General features: G+C 44.3%; 1 protein-coding gene across 1 annotated transcript in view; it reads right to left on the reverse strand.

Annotated features, from left to right (window-relative positions):
• Positions 1-1792: 1792 nt before the first annotated feature.
• The window catches only part of T265_05254 (hypothetical protein), a gene marked incomplete at both ends in the record, with an annotated part of 73794 nt that continues 55400 nt past the window's right edge, over positions 1793-20186 (reverse strand). The window contains 6 exons of the mRNA XM_009170223.1: positions 1793-2324; positions 4109-4252; positions 9173-9262; positions 10898-11127; positions 15778-15850; positions 18371-18602. Of these exons, the coding sequence (XP_009168487.1) occupies positions 2175-2324; positions 4109-4252; positions 9173-9262; positions 10898-11127; positions 15778-15850; positions 18371-18602 (919 nt within the window). The remainder of the gene's footprint in view (positions 2325-4108; positions 4253-9172; positions 9263-10897; positions 11128-15777; positions 15851-18370; positions 18603-20186) is intronic.

Below are 20186 nucleotides of genomic sequence, written 5' to 3' on the forward strand. Positions count from 1 at the left end.
AGTTGGGTTTGCTTATTACCCTTCGCCAGCTTACTCTACATTTCGCCCATCTTGATGTTCATCAGACAGGCATAGTTGCTGAGCTTCCATCAAGCTTGTTTAATTCCAACACCAAATTGTACGCAAGTGGCAGCATTCACTCATTTGCGAGTTCATTCGGTGTTGAGAAGAGAGTAAACGGAGTCTCCTGTTTATAATACTATTCGCTAGCACCAATGCAATTTGCAGGTAAGGTTAATGGAGACGGGGGGCTATACCTACCTGATGATACCTAAGAATAGCTAAAGCGGTAGTGGGCCGTCAGAGTTTTTGGAAATCTTATATTACGCCAAGAGATTTCGAGCACGCTTTGACGATACTGTGCAGAAAGAAATGTGAGTTACACACTTATGCTGGGGCGCTGCATGGATGAGTCAGGCGCTAAATCGGATTAAGCTGTCTCTCCAGGTCGTGTAAACCTTGATAGTGCTAGATAACACGAACTGTGGTGCAGCAACATGCAGCTGCTTGCTAAGCCAGATGGTCACAAGTGGTCGCGCTGCGTAGCAAACTTCCAGCATACTATGACGGAGAGTGAAGTAGGGTGGCGAAACTAGGGGGTCACATTAACCCGGGGTGGATGTGCTAATTAAGCGATGGAAAGAACTGCATTTAAAAGTGCACTTTGTCCGGCTTGATATCATTAAAAGGTTTGTCAAAACATCCCGGTTCGAATCACCGTACAAATGTGGTACAAACCTGCATATTCATAATGGTGTTAAGTGGCCTTTGTGCGTCTTCGTGTGCCACATGAGAATCCAGAACTTCAAATTCGGAACAGGCCATAGAATCCCAATATCTCCACAAAGAACCACCAGAAGTCATAACCAGACCCTAGAGCAGTACCAAATCGGTTCATCACAAAGAACACGAAAACGCCAGATCGAACACCAATAGACATTCTCTAGATAAGTCAGTGTGATAACCTCGAGAAGACGCCCGATAGGGATGTGTTTATCACGGTCAATATTTCATCCAGCTATTGGAAACTAGTGCAACCAGACCAAGGTGTTCTACGCAACCTATCCTAGAACCGTTCGTTCAGGAAAACTGTAAATGCTTTAACAGATGACAGATTCTCACTTACGGTACACAATCGTGTATGTCACTGCTGACTGCCATGTCAGGAAGTGGTTTGTTTACATGTATCTTCTAGCTCGGGAGTATATTCACTAAGTGAACTTGTGAAAACTGTTGAGTAAGAAATTTTTTCAGACTATAGTTTGTGTTGAAGATAGCTAGAACACAACTACATTGACGCGGAACACACACCATTCATGAGGTTGCTGAAAACTCCTCTTTATAAAGCTCATGAGTATTGTGTCTTGTCCAGACGATGTGTCTGCGCTATCTCGAATATCGTCCATTGACATTCACATTCACCTGAAGAATAACGTGAAGAAGAGAATCAGCTGTGATTCAGTCTCCTTTAAAACCAAATAGTGTGATTCGCGCATACTGACGTCTTAGGGACAGCAACTGGTTAGTACCCGGGAATAAAGAATGACCAAAGTACTCCATCCATTCACTAACATGAAGTCCTACCATCTGAGATACTCCACCGCTTGCACCGACTTTTTTTGCGTTTTGATCTAATGGCGAGTAGCCCGGGATCATATTTGTTAAACGACCGACGGAAACTCCCTCATAGAGTGCATAAAGCCCTTCTTCACTTAAGTTGACCAGCTCGGACGTTGACGAGGGATGAAGCAGAATAGGCTAGATTATTTAGGACTACTCAGAAAATTGCACGGGGCAACAAAGGGTGCATTTGGTCACGTGATCATTTCTCCGGTTAACTGACCGCACCGCATCGTAGTGTTACGTCTGTTGTGAAAACACTTTTCAGGCATAGGAAGTCGGGATAGTAAATCAGTGACTCACAGAAAACCGATACAAAAAGCGATGAAATCACTGGGCATCGAATCAGTAAAACAACAGAGTGATTAAACGGTGCAAAGCGGTTTGGCCTCAAAGAGGACAGTTAGGAGAAGAAAACGTCAGCTTCAATTACTAAATGGGATTATTGTTATTACGCGGAAAAACTTATAATAAAGCCTGAAATGGCTTCGGTGAAAGACTGAGGAATTCACGTACCAAACAAAAATAAACGTTGATGAGGTAGCAACCAGATACTACTTCTTCCGTTGAAGGAATGCGGTCACAGCCTGGATAAATTCAGGTGACGTCCACCGTTCCATTAATCGGTCACATTCTAACGCGTTGACGCTCACCAGCGTTTCACGATCCCGAATGCGGATTGCCTCCTTTGACAGAAGCAGTGTCTGTATACAGAGCAAATATAGACAGAAACATCCGGATTACACACCCAAAATTTCGGTTTACTTGGCACATTGCCACAATTTCCCAACAAAGTTTTCGGTTACTCCATACCACAAGGGAAGTACCTTGGCTCTTTCATGTCAAGATATCATAGTTCTATTCAAAAGATATCCTGAGAGAAATTTCACTATCCTGGTAGAAATCTTATTAGTAGCACCCCGGAATCCAGATGCACTAGGGTGTATGCATTGCATCAATCTGTGCACAGCAAGCCAGAACAGGAACACGGCCGTTCAAACGAGAGTTGTGTGGCTATGAACAAAACATTGAAACGTGTTAAGGTTAACTCATCTTGGATGACTATCATCTTACGAATAGCCTCATGACAGGAGGCGTTGATCACAGGTTCATTCCCCCACAAGTTAATCCATAGAGATGGGAATTTGGGCCCAAGCCAACTAAACATTGCCAATTTGTCGAAATATAGGTAGTCCGGGTGTGTTTACTATAGGCTGATCAGATGGTAGTTGATCTGTTCACCGAACTTGGCAACTGGTTTTCAAACGTTTCGTCCCCAGTCGAGGAGACATCGTCAGTGCGCAGTTGAGTGAGTGCTTCCACCGTACCTAGCTGCGTTGATGTAATTTTTGAAAAGTATCTACCGAGAATATCCATCCAGTCTATCGACCACTGCAAGCGAAAGAACTACCGAACTACAGAATGCAGAGGCGGATAAACTAAAACAAACAATCATGCTGAAGTAAAGAAACTACCGAAAACAGAAAACGCGATCACAAACGACCTAATTCAAGGAGGGAAGACCACAAAGCAACACAAACCGGGAACGGACCAATCGAAAACGGACCTCAAACACCCTAAAACAGCCATGCAATCAACCAATGGAATGCCAGGCTACAGACCACAACGCAGTGCGAATTACGATCGGGCCAATAATACTACAGAAATGTATATACCAAGTAGCCGATCACATGACATAATATTAGGTACTCTCTAATAATATATATAAACGCAGCTAGGCACCGAGGAAGCACCCACTCAACTGCGCACTGTCGATGTCTCCTTGACTGGAGACGAAACATTTGCAAACCAGTTGTCAAGCACGAAGGACGGATCAACTAAAATCTGATCAAACAACAGCAACCGAACATTGAAATGAGTGCATCCGGTCACCATTCAACATCTAGATTTGCAGCTATCCACAGTTCAATAGCCGGTTTGGGATATACACTACCAACTAGGTCAACTCAGTGATAATGCGGGCAGGGACTCCTTTGTGGAAACACGATCAGTCAAGTGGAGAAGCCGTGAACCCAAGGACCTAAATGGATTGTAAGACATGGCATGAGCTGTGGTCCTCATGGGCGAAATAAAAAGACAGTGCGGCGTAGCATGTTTTACCAACGGTGTACAGCGCAAACACTAATCTCCTGATATGGGTAACTTTAGATGTTTCGGAGACCGGGCCTTAGATCTACTTCCAGGTTATCAACAATGTGGGTGCCGCAGTTAGGCTCCGATAACAGGAAGAATGGAAACTGCCATTCTTTGAGTGTCACTAACGGCCCAATAAGAGAGGCACAGATATAAAATCAATCAAGACGCTAGATTGCTGTTTCTTAATCAAATAAATAACCACACTGCCTATCGGGTTACACGATAGGCAGAGGAGTTGCAAAGCACTATCGTCAAAAATTTATCTGTTGTACCTAATACATGATGATACACAAGCAAATTTCAAGGAAAACTTGCTGTTAGAAATGTTTACCTGGGCTGGCATTTCAACAACGCTGTTGAGGAATTTGCTACATTCTTCAGAAAACCTCGATTGTGGTACGACACGAGTTACCAATCCGTAAGAACAGGCTTCGGTTGCGCTCAATTTTCGACCGAATAGCAGCATATCGTTGGCCTGAAAAATAAAATGGGGCGGAAATTTTATTCACCATATATTAGGATGGATTGATGACTGGGATAACTTGCACAAATAGGATAGATGAAGCAAACGAAACCTAGGACAAGAAATTCTATTGCCTCAAGTCCGGATGCAGCCACAACCAGATGGGTAATGTGTACGGTTCGGGAATAACAGTGTCATATCAATCTCACATACTTTGTCAGACATAAATGAAAAGCACAACAAACGCAGCACTACCGTCATTGAAGTCGTGTGATGTTCGCATGTACGACAAACTACGGCGTTGGAACTGCTTAGTCAAATCTTAGATCAGTCATCGATATTCTCTATATGACTAAGTATATTCAACGAAAGACAGCGCCTAGAGGTGAAATCGGGTACTCTTAAATGTGCATCGCACGGTAGGCGAACATATACTGTTGTCATTGGTAACGTAGAGAAGTCAGAAAGAACGCATATGAATAATTAACTAAAACTAACTAAATGACTGAACAATTCAATAAGCCAAGTAAAAATTGTGCGTGCTCATTAGTCCTCCAGCTACAAAACTAGGCAACAAAAGTACGCCCAGATACATTCACAGGAGATAACAAGGGCCACATATTGACAGCGATGACTCAGTCAGATCACTCAGGTAAAGTGGTACTAGTTATCTGATGAAGTAGTGCCGCCAGCTGCGTTCCTCGGACATATCTATCCGTTATTGATATCTGATCCAGGGAAAGAGCAGTTGTCAACATGAGATTCCTGTTCACGTCCTTCATAAGTTTTTGGCAGATTATCGGGTGATTGATTGCCTTTCGATTATTACCTCTATGCATATCGTTGGATAAAGGAGAGCGTGTACTCTAAAAAAGGAAGTAGTGTGCCAAGCCACTATGATCTATGGGTAAACTGCTGCCAAAACCCATCCGGGGTACCTCAACATTGTTGATCTGATATTACTGCCAAAAGAGGACGATGAGTCTGACGTTCCAATGACCAGACACTGAAGGAATTCATGCATTTCCTGCAAGCAGGGATTACACGGCGGATCAAGATGTGGTCACACGGATTCTGCCGTCAACAGACTGATGTGATACTCGCGTCAAGGGTGTTGGCGGTTCATGAAGCCGCCCTGGATCACTCAACCGGGTAACCAGTACGCCGGCATTTACTCAAAAGGCGAACTGCTTAATTGATCTACAAACTGGTTAACGTACACGCGTGAGATCTGTATTTGAGGTCCGAAACAATCTACACTTGGCACCGCACACCGATTCGTGTGCGGTGAGGGATCTGATCCACGAAGTGAAATTTCTTCGGTGTACTCAATTTAGTAGGAAAGAATTCGACGGAAACGTTATTGTCTCCAAAGTTTCACGGAAGGCAGAAGAATAATTAAGTGGTGTAAAAGACAAATAACAGGTACTAGTCTTGCTTGACGCATCTGGGCGCAATGGACCGAGTGCAGAAGTGGGCGTACAAACTTTCCTGGGACAAAATTTTGACCACCAGATAAAACCATAGTTTGTGGCCACTGTCAAGGCCAAAAAGAGCTTTTAGCTCAAAGAAGCCGCTGTAGCTCACGAGACAACCGCATTAAGATGGCAAATCGTGACCTGAATTTGGGTGCATTGCGCAACCAAACACACGCTCACTATTCATGATTTCAGCAGTCCGTTAACTGTGATCCCAAAAAACCTAAAGTTATCATGATATTGTATACATATCTGCCTCCATTCGGTTGTATGGAATCTAGTGCATTCGTTGAGTGCTCGAACATCCGGAAACATAAACAATATAATCACCTCTCACAAAGCTGTGAATCGAAAAATTGTCGATAACCAGAACGGGGAAACCGATAACCATGGTGTACTTTCCTTCGTACGCTAAAATCGGACAAAAGTACTTTATTAACGAGTCTCTTGCGTAAAGTCACACACATGAGATTTGTGGAGTCCAGAAACCTTGGCGCACAAAAAGTATACTAGAGATGGTGGCTATCTTTCACGCCTGACGCTCAACTACTTAATAGCGTACGAAAGTGTTTGGCTAACTTGAAACTCGTCGAAGTAACGGAGAAAGTAGAGACCAATTTGAACTTTACCGGATGCTGCTGAAGAACTGAAAATACCATGCAGTTGGTCGTTGGCTTGTTCGCTGAGCTGGGCAATTTGGTTGCAAACGTTTCATCACCAATCGAGGTGACATCATCAGTCCGTAGTTGTGCGTAGCGGTGGGTTAGTGGTTGTGCGTTCGGTAGTGTTACGTGTGAACTCACACCGCTACGCACAACTACGCACTGATGATGTCACCTCGATTGGTGATGAAACGTATGCAACCAAATTGCCCAGCTCAGCGAACAAGCCAACGACCATCTACGCTACCTGAGCTACCGACATTCTCCTCTATAGAATACCATGCCGTTGTTAATCCATTGATAAGAATAGCCAAAGGTGCGCAAGAGATTCGAGGCTATCAACAGTGGCAGAGGATTTGGATACCTTCACATGTGAGCTAGCGTCGGGAGGTCAGCGGTCCGTTTTACCCCCTTTCCACTCTAAGGGTTTCACAAAGAAGTTAGCAAACGTAAATTACTTTGGTAATATGTTAAAATATTGGAAGCTCGATTGTGGATCAGGTGGCTGTTGATTTGTTCGCCGAGCTTGGCAATTGGCTTGCAAACGTTTCGTCACCATACGAGGAGAAATCATCACTGAGTACCGATGATGTCTCCCCGTATGGTGGCGAAACGTTTGCAAGCCAACTGCCAGGCTCGGCGAACAGATCGACAGCCACCTGATCAATAACCTGTAAACCACTTTAAATCCATCGGTAAATAGCACTGCAATGATTGGTCGGAAAGTATGGATGAGAAAGGGAGGCCACTAAAAAGGTCAATCAATCAATTAGTTTATCAGCTATAGACGCGAGCCAGCAGTTACAGTTTTGATCACCGGAAAGTGAAACAATGTAGGAAGATACAGCCAAGCGGCATTGGCATGTTCAGGTAGTTCAGGAACTGGGTAGCTAAGTATAAAGGCGATAGGTTTGATGCACGAGCGCCACTCAGCTATGTCTGGCAGTCATATTAAACATTGGTCCCGGGGTCTCATCGAAGAAGGTGGCTGTTGTTGACCTGATTCAGTTTACTGTTTTCATACTACGTTTGAAGCACTAGCGCTGTTCAAGAACTTGTCTCAAGGTAAAGATACGGTCAGTGCATCCTCAGCCAGGCCGAAACCCAGCTTCATTCTGTCTCGTGACAGACAAAGCACCTTGGATACAAAAGTCTGATGCCACGATGGTTTTCCCATGATCTTCTTGAGCCTTTTTTGAAGACTGGGATGACGGTCGAGGAGGCCGTTTACCAAGTAGAAACTAAAAGTAGTTTCTCTCTAATGACATACACGAAATTGAGCGAAATCCTTTTCATAGCGTTACAAATATAAATATTACAAACGGATACACAAACCTTACTGACCATCCACGTTTGCGACTAGAAGCCTGAGGAGAAAAGCCGTCACGTCAAAGATGACTATACAGCAAACGGAAGCAAATAGGAGGTTAGATAAGCACTAAACCGCAAGCTCTACTGCCGGCTTACGCACGGACTTTACAACCTGAGTATGCTTCAAAATGGGTCAAAGAGTTTGTTTGGTCATCCTGTTTCACACCTTGTTTTTCAGTGCACTTGAACTTGCATTTCCACTTGCCTACCACATATACTGGTAGGAGTGATGGATATTTATCTCAGGGGCTATCAGAACGTTTTCCAAAAAAGGTTTTATCAGATCTTGAAGGGTTCTGCCCTTACGTAGAGAGAATCAAAACTACCAACATTCTATCCTATAAGGCCGTGAGAGGTGAAAACAACTATTTCCACTGGTTCATCTTGGCAGGAACTGATCGTTCCAATCTGCCCCTGAAATACAATGTTCTTTAATTTCTTACTCATTAGCTACATGCTACCTACTCACACAATGTTTGCGAAAGACCAAATTAACTTAGCGTTGACTTCTGGTAATTTATGTCCTCTCGATATTGTGATAATAACCATTCGACTATGGCATCCTCTTGATACACAGTCAACGGGCAGGCCCAGGGCTGAGATACTGTCACCCAAACCTGGACAGAAGCAGTCGAAAAGCCTGATCTGGTTAGTAGTTCCGCGTCCTGGTAATAGGATGGACCGATGGGACCACCCTATCGGTGCCCAACTGCCATGCCACCAGAAGGAAGCACAAGGACTGGGATACTGTCAAGCTGCCCAAGCTTAGATAGAGGCAGAGGTCGGGTTCGAACCACGGACCTTCCGGTCAGCGAATTCGTGCTCTGGGACTGAACGGTCAGACTTTAACGGTGCCACACATCCGGAGGCAATAAACTAGCACGGACACTGATATGAATTGGTGACTTTCGTTTTTTATAGGAATTATCTGACGAAAACAATGAAATCAATGGGATGAAACTTACGTGCTCCTTACGTGGTTAACTCAAGTAAACAAAATTGTAAAGGCGAACAAGGTTTTCAAACTACTTCATACGGACAAAAGTGAGAAAGGAATAGAGGCGATTCTCATTCGCGTTTTTACACAGACTCACTATTCTGGTAATCTCTGACATAACGCAATCAACAAAACTTTAAGTGCATGTTTTCCAGAGGTCAGGTTCTAGTGGTGTTTCACCCCGACTAAGTCAAGCGTGAGCTCATGTGGGTTTTCAAAGTATCATACAGCTGGTTAGGCATCAGTCACGGTCTCCATCTACCTTAAGTAACTACTTTGGCACACGCAGCACAGCATTTAGTTGATAAATAGCGTCACCTGGTTACGGGCCTGTGCTCTACATGGACTGTGTGCGTAATCTGACATTTCTGTGGTAGTCGTACGAGATGGAAACGGTGTTGAGCAGTAGAAAAACCGCACTTACTATCATGGGTCCCATCAAGCGAGGAAAAGTGTAGGATGAACATCCCTCAGGTGTTTGTCCGGTGGAAACAAAAGGTGTTTGGAAGGTGGCCTGAAAAGAAGGACGAGGAGGTCCGATGATACGGAAAATACAGTTATCTAACATAAAAAGTGAAGCAGTGTATGCCAAAGACCAGTTACGCTGACTGTTATTCTGATTGCGCTTGAAAGATTTCACACTGATGGAAGCAACTTGAGGAATTTAGTCACAATAGTCTACCCACTGAACACCGTACTCGACTTAAAATTGTGTAACGGAATACCCAAATATTGTTCAATATGCTAGTGTAAAGAGCAAATAACGAGGGCATTTGTTTAGCGCACAATCCCCGTTTGCGAAGAAAATGCGGCAAAAACAACAACGATAATTGCGGTTTTTGTCTGCAACTTAATGTTTGTGTCACCGTGGGTGATTTTCATCGGGGGCAGAGTGGTGTGAATCCCTTATGATCAGTCTCCGCCTCTGACCCTTCTTTACAATCTATAATAGACTTCCTATCTCGACGTTCTATTCAGTGCCAGCATTTATTACTGGTGTATCGGTGTCGATGATGATGACCAGAGTTGAAATGCGAGATGTTCGTAAAGAACATTCGGTCAGCAACATTAGCAGCAAATAGTTGGTCATCAAATACCACTACACGGACGGCTAGAAAACTCACTCGAGATACCAATATTTGGACGTATTACCATCAATTAGAAAAACTGTGGGAAGGTAGTACTGAAATCTACCGTGAACTGGTTCAAAGATTGTGTAGCTGCTTTAGCTCAACGGTCGATTTCTGTGGGTGTTGATGAGAGGCTGTCCGAATGTTAAAATTTTGTCAAACAGGATAGCGTGTTCAATAAAACAAGGGAATCTGATAACTAACTACAGAGACAACGTCAGAAATAGTGAGGATGAGATCGATCATGTAGTCGACACATTGACGTAGAATCATTCAGAATACGAATTTCTCGGGCCTGACCTAAGGTTACCAGACCTTTTCATCTATTGCGAACAGTATGAACTCTTGGTCATTAATATATCAGGACCCTCGCACATAAAGAGTCTCAGGGGCAGGAAACGTCAAAATCGACAGGACTCACTTAGGTGAACAAAGATGTTTAGCACAAGAAACGAGTGTTCCATTGTTCGACAGCCGGATTTTTTGTAACAAAACGGACAGACTTTAGAAAGCTTTTTGGGGGGCCGATAGGGGCTACGCATTTAGAAACACTCGTCTGTCCACAGCTTGAACGTTTATACAATGACATTAATCTTGTAAATGTGGCTGAACACTAACGACTGTCAGAACAAGAAGCTATTCGTATGTATTGAATACCTACTCATACACACCTCTTAAATTTTGAACATTTGGAGCTTTCGAGCGGCCGTTTTGGTCTATCAGAACAGAAAGCTTTGCCCCATGGGAAGTCACAGGTGAGCATTATCTGAAGGATCAGCTGCACGACACTTCTTAGGCGCATTTGTAGTAGTCTACAAATAAAGTACGCCCCTCCCAAAGCGATGTGTGATTACCGAACAGTGTTGAAGGACTTGTAGATATATGACGTGGCTTTTGCGTTGAGTGGTTACTAACAGGGAACCCAAGATGAAAAAAGCGGAATTGAAAAAAAAACAAGAAAAGTAATAGCTTGAACAGAGTATCAGTAAATTCATGCAATATTGCCCTTGGTGACTCACGTTGTCAGAAGCAAGAACGTAGTCATAGAGACCGAGGGTTGAAACTGAAATTCCAATGGCAGGTCCATTCACGAGGCCAACAAGCGGTTTTGGAAAATTGATGTATGCGTTCACAAAGCGGTTCAAAAGATCCCGACCCGCCCTAGCAACCTCTACCACAGAATGTCCTTCCTGGATCGGTTTGACAGTCGCTCGCAAGTCGTTTCCACTGGAAAAGTAGTCTCCTTTACCTGCCAATCAGGAAATAGAGGAATGAAAAACAATCCGGTTAGACTGGCATGAGGTTTTCAAAAAAACAGGCTTCTCATAACCGGCTGAAGGATTAACTCTCTGGCAGTATAATTAACCGGATGAAGAGACTGTCCATGTAATAGAAATAAAATCCTCCTGATTTCTACACCAGCATTTTAAGAATTACACAGAAAAGCACTGAACTGTGATTGCAAATTGGACGGAATCTATCGGGGCATGCGAAAGCAGTCGTCACTGACTATTAGATGCCGACATCTTTACTGGCATCGATACAACTCCCCGGCCTACCAAAAAGAGAGGTCTACAAGCTGGGAGCGGATGAAGTGCGCGGAAAACAGACGAGGAAGTTTAGAGCTTAAGGTTCATATCAGACAATCAATCGGATTATATAATATGAACAAGACATATCTACCTTACCGTGTACTAGGGAATCGGTTGTGTTACCGAGACGACAAACCGCCTAATATGACGGGCAGCAAGGAAAAAATCAAACAGTCTGGTAAAAATAGAGGTGCAAAGGACCCCAAGCCCAAGAATTGTTCTTTGAAGAGGTATGCTTGGGAGTGAACACGTCCGGGCAAAAAATGATAGCGAATAAAACAAGACCAGTGTGTCCTGTCATACTACTTAGTGGCTTCTTTATTTGTTTCGACTTTTTACACTAGCGACAAAGAAACATTCGCAGTAGTGAGAAACATCGGTGGCTTCAGCAGTGATATCAATGTCATTTCAAAAAAAAATTTTGGACTGTATGGGAGAAAGCCAGAATGTACGCCAGCGAGCCGGACTAGTCAGAAAGGGTTGCCAAACGGAGATATCCACTGACAGGACCTGTAGCTGGGGTTTGCCCATAAATTAAAATGCTTCGCAATACAACGTGTACTTCTAGTACTTGATGTAAGTTGGGGATCAGTTGAACTGGTTATGCTGAGACAAATGAGCTTTATCGGTTTCGACCAGAATCAGGCAAATACACTACTTCATAAGCCATTTAGTAAAGGATCGCTCAGACCAACTAAGATCACTAAGACTTGTAATGTACTACCCATAAGGTTGCTGAAAATCCATCGACAGCCCACGACCGGTTTCGCCCTTCTTGGGGCTCATCAGGTAGGCGCAGTATCGCGATATTTCAAATACCGTGGCGACTGAAACAAGAGGCGGCCTGGTGCAGCACATTGAGTTGCCTGAGAACATCATAAACGAGAGATTCAGCTGGGTTTCACGTGAGTCTCTCGAAGGAACCAAATTAGTTTACCAATGAGTGTATACTGGCTAATTTTGTGCAATTTGGTTTCAAGTAGGACATAAGTTTGACGGAAACCCGGGGACTGCGCCTACCTGATGAGCCCCAAGAAGAGCGAAACCGGTCGTGGGCTGCCGATGGATTTTCAGCAACCTTATGAGTAGTACATTACAAATATACATGTATCGCGATATTTCAAATATCGTAACGACTGAAACATGAGGCGGCCTGGTACANGAGAAACAAACATCGGTGGCTTCAGCAGTGATATCAATGTCATTTCAAAAAAAAATTTTGGACTGTATGGGAGAAAGCCAGAATGTACGCCAGCGAGCCGGACTAGTCAGAAAGGGTTGCCAAACGGAGATATCCACTGACAGGACCTGTAGCTGGGGTTTGCCCATAAATTAAAATGCTTCGCAATACAACGTGTACTTCTAGTACTTGATGTAAGTTGGGGATCAGTTGAACTGGTTATGCTGAGACAAATGAGCTTTATCGGTTTCGACCAGAATCAGGCAAATACACTACTTCATAAGCCATTTAGTAAAGGATCGCTCAGACCAACTAAGATCACTAAGACTTGTAATGTACTACCCATAAGGTTGCTGAAAATCCATCGACAGCCCACGACCGGTTTCGCCCTTCTTGGGGCTCATCAGGTAGGCGCAGTATCGCGATATTTCAAATACCGTGGCGACTGAAACAAGAGGCGGCCTGGTGCAGCACATTGAGTTGCCTGAGAACATCATAAACGAGAGATTCAGCTGGGTTTCACGTGAGTCTCTCGAAGGAACCAAATTAGTTTACCAATGAGTGTATACTGGCTAATTTTGTGCAATTTGGTTTCAAGTAGGACATAAGTTTGACGGAAACCCGGGGACTGCGCCTACCTGATGAGCCCCAAGAAGAGCGAAACCGGTCGTGGGCTGCCGATGGATTTTCAGCAACCTTATGAGTAGTACATTACAAATATACATGTATCGCGATATTTCAAATATCGTAACGACTGAAACATGAGGCGGCCTGGTACAGCACATTCAGTTGCCTGAGAACATCATAAACGAGAGATTCAGCTGGGTTTCACGTGAGTCTCTCGAAGGAACCAAATTAGTTTACCAATGAGTGTATACTGGCTAATTTTGTGCAATTTGGTTTCAAGTAGGACATAAGTTTGACGGAAACCCGGGGACTGCGCCTACCTGATGAGCCCCAAGAAGAGCGAAACCGGTCGTGGGCTGCCGATGGATTTTCAGCAACCTTATGAGTAGTACATTACAAATATACATGTATCGCGATATTTCAAATATCGTAACGACTGAAACATGAGGCGGCCTGGTACAGCACATTCAGTTGCCTGAGAACATCATAAACGAGAGATTCAGCTGGGTTCCACGTGAGTCTCTCGAAGGGACCAAATTAGTTTGCAGATGAGTGTATATTCGCTAATCACTAAGACTTGATTGTCGCTGGAGAGGGGCAGGCTGTGGTGATTCCAGTTTTCGTCTTACATTTTTGCCCATTCCTCATTGGGGTCGAGAACAGTATAATGGTCGACGTCGAGGGAACGACAGTTAAATGTCTGAAATAAGCGCTCAATAGTGCTACCCCTTAATCAGTGAAAACCAAATTAAATTTGACGGGATCAACTAAGGAACTATTTTAGAGTGCCGTTTAACGAGAAAGAGGGAGGGATTAAACCTCACAAACCTACATAGGACGACATAGTTGTGCAGTGAAAATTCTCTTGATAGTTGCCAATCCTCGGAATTGGGAGGCATTTATGGTTAGGAGAGTCAGATGACCTACGCATGCCAGTGGCGCTCATGCATCTAAGCTGTTGTCGTCAATGCATAGCCCTCTCTCGATCTCGCTAATGGAAAGTTGTCAGGACGGGCCGAGACATGGAAAAAGTACATGTGCAGAGAGTGACGCATCACCAAGTTCACCATCGATACCACACGTCCGGAGAGCAGGTGCGTTGGCAAGTACACCAAACACGGCTTAGCAACAGATGACCAGTGGAGTGGGGCTGAAATCGACCGCAACACAGCCATTGGTTGCGCAGAACGAAACAAGTGAACGATCACATTTGGCCATTTAGTCATCCTATATATAGGTGCAGAAGCCCTGTACGTTTTGTCTTGACAATACAGCCGTGTCCCGAGTTCCCTGTCTTCTCCTTATCGCGTGGTCTGGCAGGCTCGGTGCAGGCGTAATCCATAGACGGCCACCCACGCTACAACAAAAGTCCATTGATACCCCTGTACTTACGAATTTATTATATAAGTTACCGCTTCCAGTGCATATCCCACTTCCAAAAATCATCGGCGAACGAAAATGTGGCAGATGGAACAACTGTACGGCAAGTACGAGGTTTTTACAGCTGATGGCAATGTTGACATTTCAGATTTTCTCGCTAGTGTTATCTCCTAGTGGATAACAGCGACTTCAGCTGATAGTTCCTTCAAGAAAAGATCATCTCCAATAAGTGCCTGTAAGTTATTTTTGAAGAGGGGAGAAATGTATCATCACATTGCGTTTTTGTGGTAAAAAATCATTCAGCTGCCGGTGCCTAACTGCCATGCCACCCGGAGGAAGCACGAGGGCTGGGTTCACCCCCCCCCCCCCCCCCGAGGAGTCTTGAAACCAAGTAAACAGAAATCAGCTTCTTAGCCTATCAGTCGACTGAATAGTGGTCAATAGTAGCTACGCTGACAACAACCTTTGAACACTTTCATGATTTGTGTGGCACTTGAGCGCAAGTGACACCTAAGGGTGTACTGTTGTTGACGATAACGCTGCTGTTGCTGATATGGTTGAACACAGACCAACGAGAGTTTGAAGCTGCGGTGGATTCACGAGGCGATAGCATCTGTGTGAGAAAAAGCACCACTCACAACTGCTTTTGGGAAAAAGGGTTACCACTAACTAGAACTAGAACTAAGTCCAGAAAAGTACATCGAATATCTCGGCAGAACGAATTCAACTCGTGAAATTTGCCACTATGATAGATCGGAAAATTCCTGCCAGACCATATTCGTCGTATATGAACAATGAGGATGACAAACTAACCGTTGTATCTACTGTTTACATAAGTTTAACCTTGAGCCGAGCATGACAATACGCGAAGTCGTCCAAAGTAGACTCAGACGAAATAGATCGTTGGACAGTCTGAAGATTGCCGATCTACACGAGGACTTATTGTGCTTCGTACTGCTGATTCAATTCTACAACCAAACTTGATACTGATTTTAGCTCCAGCGAAAAGGGCTACCATCACGATGAGTCTTCTGATTGACAATTGAGCAAGCCTAATAAAAGTAAATTATGACAGTTGACCGAATGGAGAGCAGACATTTAAATCAGGACTAGTGCTCACCAGTAACAGCAACGACTTTGATGTCCGGGTTGACTGCCGCGTCATTCAGTAATTCCGTCCAGCGTTCATACATCTAAAGAGATGAAGAAACTCATGTCCGAGGTAGAGAACAGATTGTGAAGACTGCAATTAAAAAAGAAGCCACTCCTCATGAGTGGGGTTGTCAGCTGATAAACGGACTTATCAACCATCCCTTGTGACCAAACCAATAACTCAGGTATCAGTTAACAAGAACAAAGCACAAGATTAATACAGTATATAACGAGATCAAATTCTGGGAAGTCACATAAACTATTTCTGAGGCTCGAAATGCATCGGGATACCCGCCTGGATATTGCTTAAGTTCTTAGGGAGAAAATCTGCATTCAGTTGCCGTTTCAGAAAAAATGCTTCTGCTAAAATCAAGCATCATTAAAAGCGTCTCACAGTGAAAGTTCCAAGATTGTAACACGATGTGTTCAGTCAAATGAACAGGAACACCGATCTTACTACCAAAGAATAGCCTAATTATGTATTAGGAAGATCTGGTTCCTGAAAGTAATCACTAAATGCCCTAAAATGTACTGAGACCCTCAGCTCCACTAGAAGCTGACCAGACAGACAGCGCCCCCTCAACATGCAGCGCATCACCGCCAGACAGTCAGTCAGCGTTGGACCAAGTTGAAACAGTATCCCTCCAATAAAAAAGCTTGATGCCGTTGTATTTTCACACTCACGCTCTCGCGCTCGCTTATTCGGAATAAAGCTGTTGTGTTCTCTTCGGTAAGTCTTTTTCCGGCACTAGGCACTGGAGCGCGGTCAGCGTCAGATACGACAGATTGACGAATCAATAAGATATAACAGTATGTCATACATCTATACATAAGTGTATCTAGCGATTCTTCAAACACCAAGTAACAAACGGCATTTAGCTCATTCTGGGACGTGATTTCATCTCGAAAGGACCACGCATCACATCCAGGTTGTTTTTAACCTCAGGAAGAACCATCAACGTTGAGCTATGAGGAGGCCGCAAGACTTCCCACAAAGTTCTTGAGTTATATCTGTAGGTGACAAGTGTAGCAGTTGTAGCACCCGGGAACAGCACCGGTAAACATAGAATGGATCATTCCGTCGAATGACATCCTTCTAGGCGAAGCTCGATCTGGTTCATGAACGCTAAGTCTTGCTTGATCATCCTCGGTATGAGTACATAACTTAACCTTCAGATCGGTTACAAGGTAGGCTTTGATTTAACGATCGGTCACTCCGGAAAGTCAAGCGTTCGAAAATGCCTGTCGGGCTAGTCTCATCCAATTTTTCATGAAACCCGACTCATCAGTAAACATGGTTACGAGATGAAAACCAACCCAAATACCATTGGATTGAGAGCTGAGAAGTTTATCATTATTGGTAACTTCTGCGTGACGATAAACCAGAGGACAGCCAATCAAACAGCTTAAACCAATATGAAAAGGGACTCATTTTAATACTACGATCAGAGTTGTACGACGCGTACTTCAGTAAGGAATGGACAGTTATGTTCGATTGGCTTCACTGTTCGAAAGGAATCATAAAAAAGCAGAACACAAGGATATCCTTAGTTACGGGACTAAGAAGTCATTCAGAAGTCACATAGAACTGAGGATTTAGTCCACCTTTCTGCATGATGACTTGCAAGAGAGGGGGTCAGATTTCACTACAGGCTGCTACTGGGGCCCAGTGTAATCTCACAGTCTTGCTGCTTGTCGCCAAGTTCCATCACCCGCATTTAATACTTTGAAAAGTGAGTTTTCTGATCGGTAATACGGACTTTTGGTGGCGCGATAGCGACTGGATGAGGTATGAATATGGATGATTCCGAAGGCCAGGTTTGCGAAACAAATGAAAAACTGTCTCTCGTTCAATCAATGGTGAACAGGGTGCACGACATAGCCTACACACCTGCAGGGTTGCTGCTGAGAAGGTCGACGGATAATAAACGACGTTTCAGGATACCGGATCCGATTGCCTGTGGCTCCTGGAGTCTGCTGCATGAATATGATCACAGGACACCAAGCCCAATAGCATTAGGGTGGTATTCATCCACTGTCGGATTATTATGGGTAGGCTCAGTAAGGCTGGTGGCACCAGGAGTGACAGTAGGTGAGTTGTGTTGTATCCACAAGATAGCAAAAGAGAGCCTTGCTGGGGGTGGTCTTTTGGAGAGAACTCTCTCATCGGCGAGAACTTTGCGATCACTTTTTACGATATTTCCTAGAAACGCATTGGTACTTCTACAGATTTTCGAAGTTTTTTTCGTGACAAACTGCCTAACAAGAAATTCACAGCGGGGAACTTCTTCCATTGATCAGGAATCCCCACATTCATGCGTAGAACAAGTTCGAATTGCCGCGAGATACCCATGCTTTGTTTTGTTATTTGAGCCTAGTGTAAAAAATCCCAACGCTTGCGGGTACTGGAAGAAGTCAGTCAGTAGGCAAAGCGTTATTATGACTGGTGCTATGCAACGCTTAATTGAGGTTCTGACCGGAACTAAACGGTGTCCAGTCATGGAAAATAGTGCAAAAAACAGTATGTACAAGAAACCTGTACATTTGTCGGCTTTTAATACCTCTCTAGTAATTGCATTCTTCTTCTCCGGTCGATTGAGACAGATTTGTAGAATTCCGTTTTCGCTGACCGTACTCTCAAGCCCAGGAGCTTGCGCCTGATGGGTGGTAGTGGGCTCCACGTTTGGTTTCTCTTTGTCCACCAGCTCCGAGATTATGGAAATATACTTGGACGCGGCTTCTTCCTGTAAGATCGAAGAAACAGAAAAGTGGAAGATAGAGGAAGAGGGAGAGCTACAAATTAGGCACAATATCATCGAACATCCATTTGGTTGCAAACCGGGGCTGAAAACGCAGGCCGTACACTTCGGGAATCAGGCGAACCAGTGGGATCTTTCAGACAAAACATACATAATGGAGAGCAACAGGGATCCACTTATTGGACCAGTAACAGTGTGATACTTTAATAAAATAAGCTACCAATGTATGGTTCGAAACCGTTTAATTTACAAAACAACTGACTGAGAATAAATCAGGAACGGCGGCGTTCCATCAGAAAGCCAGACTTAAGTAAATCGTCAGTAGTCCTACTCGTCACTACTCAACCAGATGAACCATTGAGAATGAGTGCACTTTCCTGAAATACATCTGGCTTACCTGAGCACTGCTGACCTAGTGTTCCTACCAGAATCGCTCAACGCTTCGGAGGCACCTATGGTCAAGCACAGAGAGCCTTCGAAGACCTTGCAGATGCAGCAGCGATTCACAAAGCACAACAGACTGGACAGTCTACCCCTGACAGTCAGGCTTAAGTCGTTTTTTAAGTATTTCGACTACATTGAATGATGCGCCTGCGGTCGCGATCAACCGTCGAACGGTCTCTGCGTGCGGTCCCTACAGCCAATCTTCTCTAGTTTGTCCTTCGCTGGGGGAAGGCAGTATCGCTGCTTCGATGAATATGAACATACAAGTAACTCGGAAGAAACATCTTACTATCATCACACTCCTATCTCAGAGGGTGGCAAAATACTCTCGGAGCGCTCGTTCACTCACTTTGAGTACGCTGCTGATATTGCTCTCCCTGGATATGACCCTTCAGGAATGTAAACCATTTCAATTAACCTGAATAATTCTGCTGCACCTATAAATTGTAAAGTGCTGATACAATAGTTGGTGGGATCGAACCCAAACGTCATGGTTGTTGGTGAACCGATCGATGTGGTAGTAAAGTTCGCCTATCTGTGTGGAGGCAAAGTTCCAGGCGGACTGTCGAGGTGGGGAAGTCAGGGTGGCAATCGCTAACCTCAGACATCTGTGGCACAGACATGCAATCGGCTTGGCAGTGAGCAAATCTGGTGGGAATACCAGGTCAGCAATGCTGAGTTAAGCCAGATGGATTTCGACGTATCAGATGGTCACACTCCACAGGTTACGCCGTTGTAGTACCAGAGGACCGTTTGCCTAGTGGAGCCCTCCCCGCCCAGCCTTGAATCGGATGGAGGCCACCCGGGCGTGGTCAGTCCATGATCTGACAACGAAGCATGAAGGCCCTTGCAAGACAAACTAGTTGTTTCCCTTCTTCCATTTTCATGTACTCAGTCTCCCAACCTACTTCATTCTAATTTGAATACCCTCTCGACAGATCACAGCACTAGGACTGGCCACTTTGTTCACTGTGAATCATACCGAGCTGCGGCTTCTGCACGTCCGACTTTAGTAACAGCCCTAAGCACATCGAAGTCGGTTTTCAAACCCCAGAAGCCGGTCTACTTAGCTGTCTCTAATGTTCACACACTGAAAATAGAAGGACCACAAGTGGTTCTTGTTTGTATGCTAGGTTCCATGTAGATCGATGTGTTGTCATGACTGTCCTTTGTG

This window comes from Opisthorchis viverrini, assembly GCF_000715545.1.
Source record: "Opisthorchis viverrini unplaced genomic scaffold opera_v5_97, whole genome shotgun sequence".
In the NCBI taxonomy this organism is placed as follows: Eukaryota; Metazoa; Platyhelminthes; class Trematoda; order Opisthorchiida; family Opisthorchiidae; genus Opisthorchis; species Opisthorchis viverrini.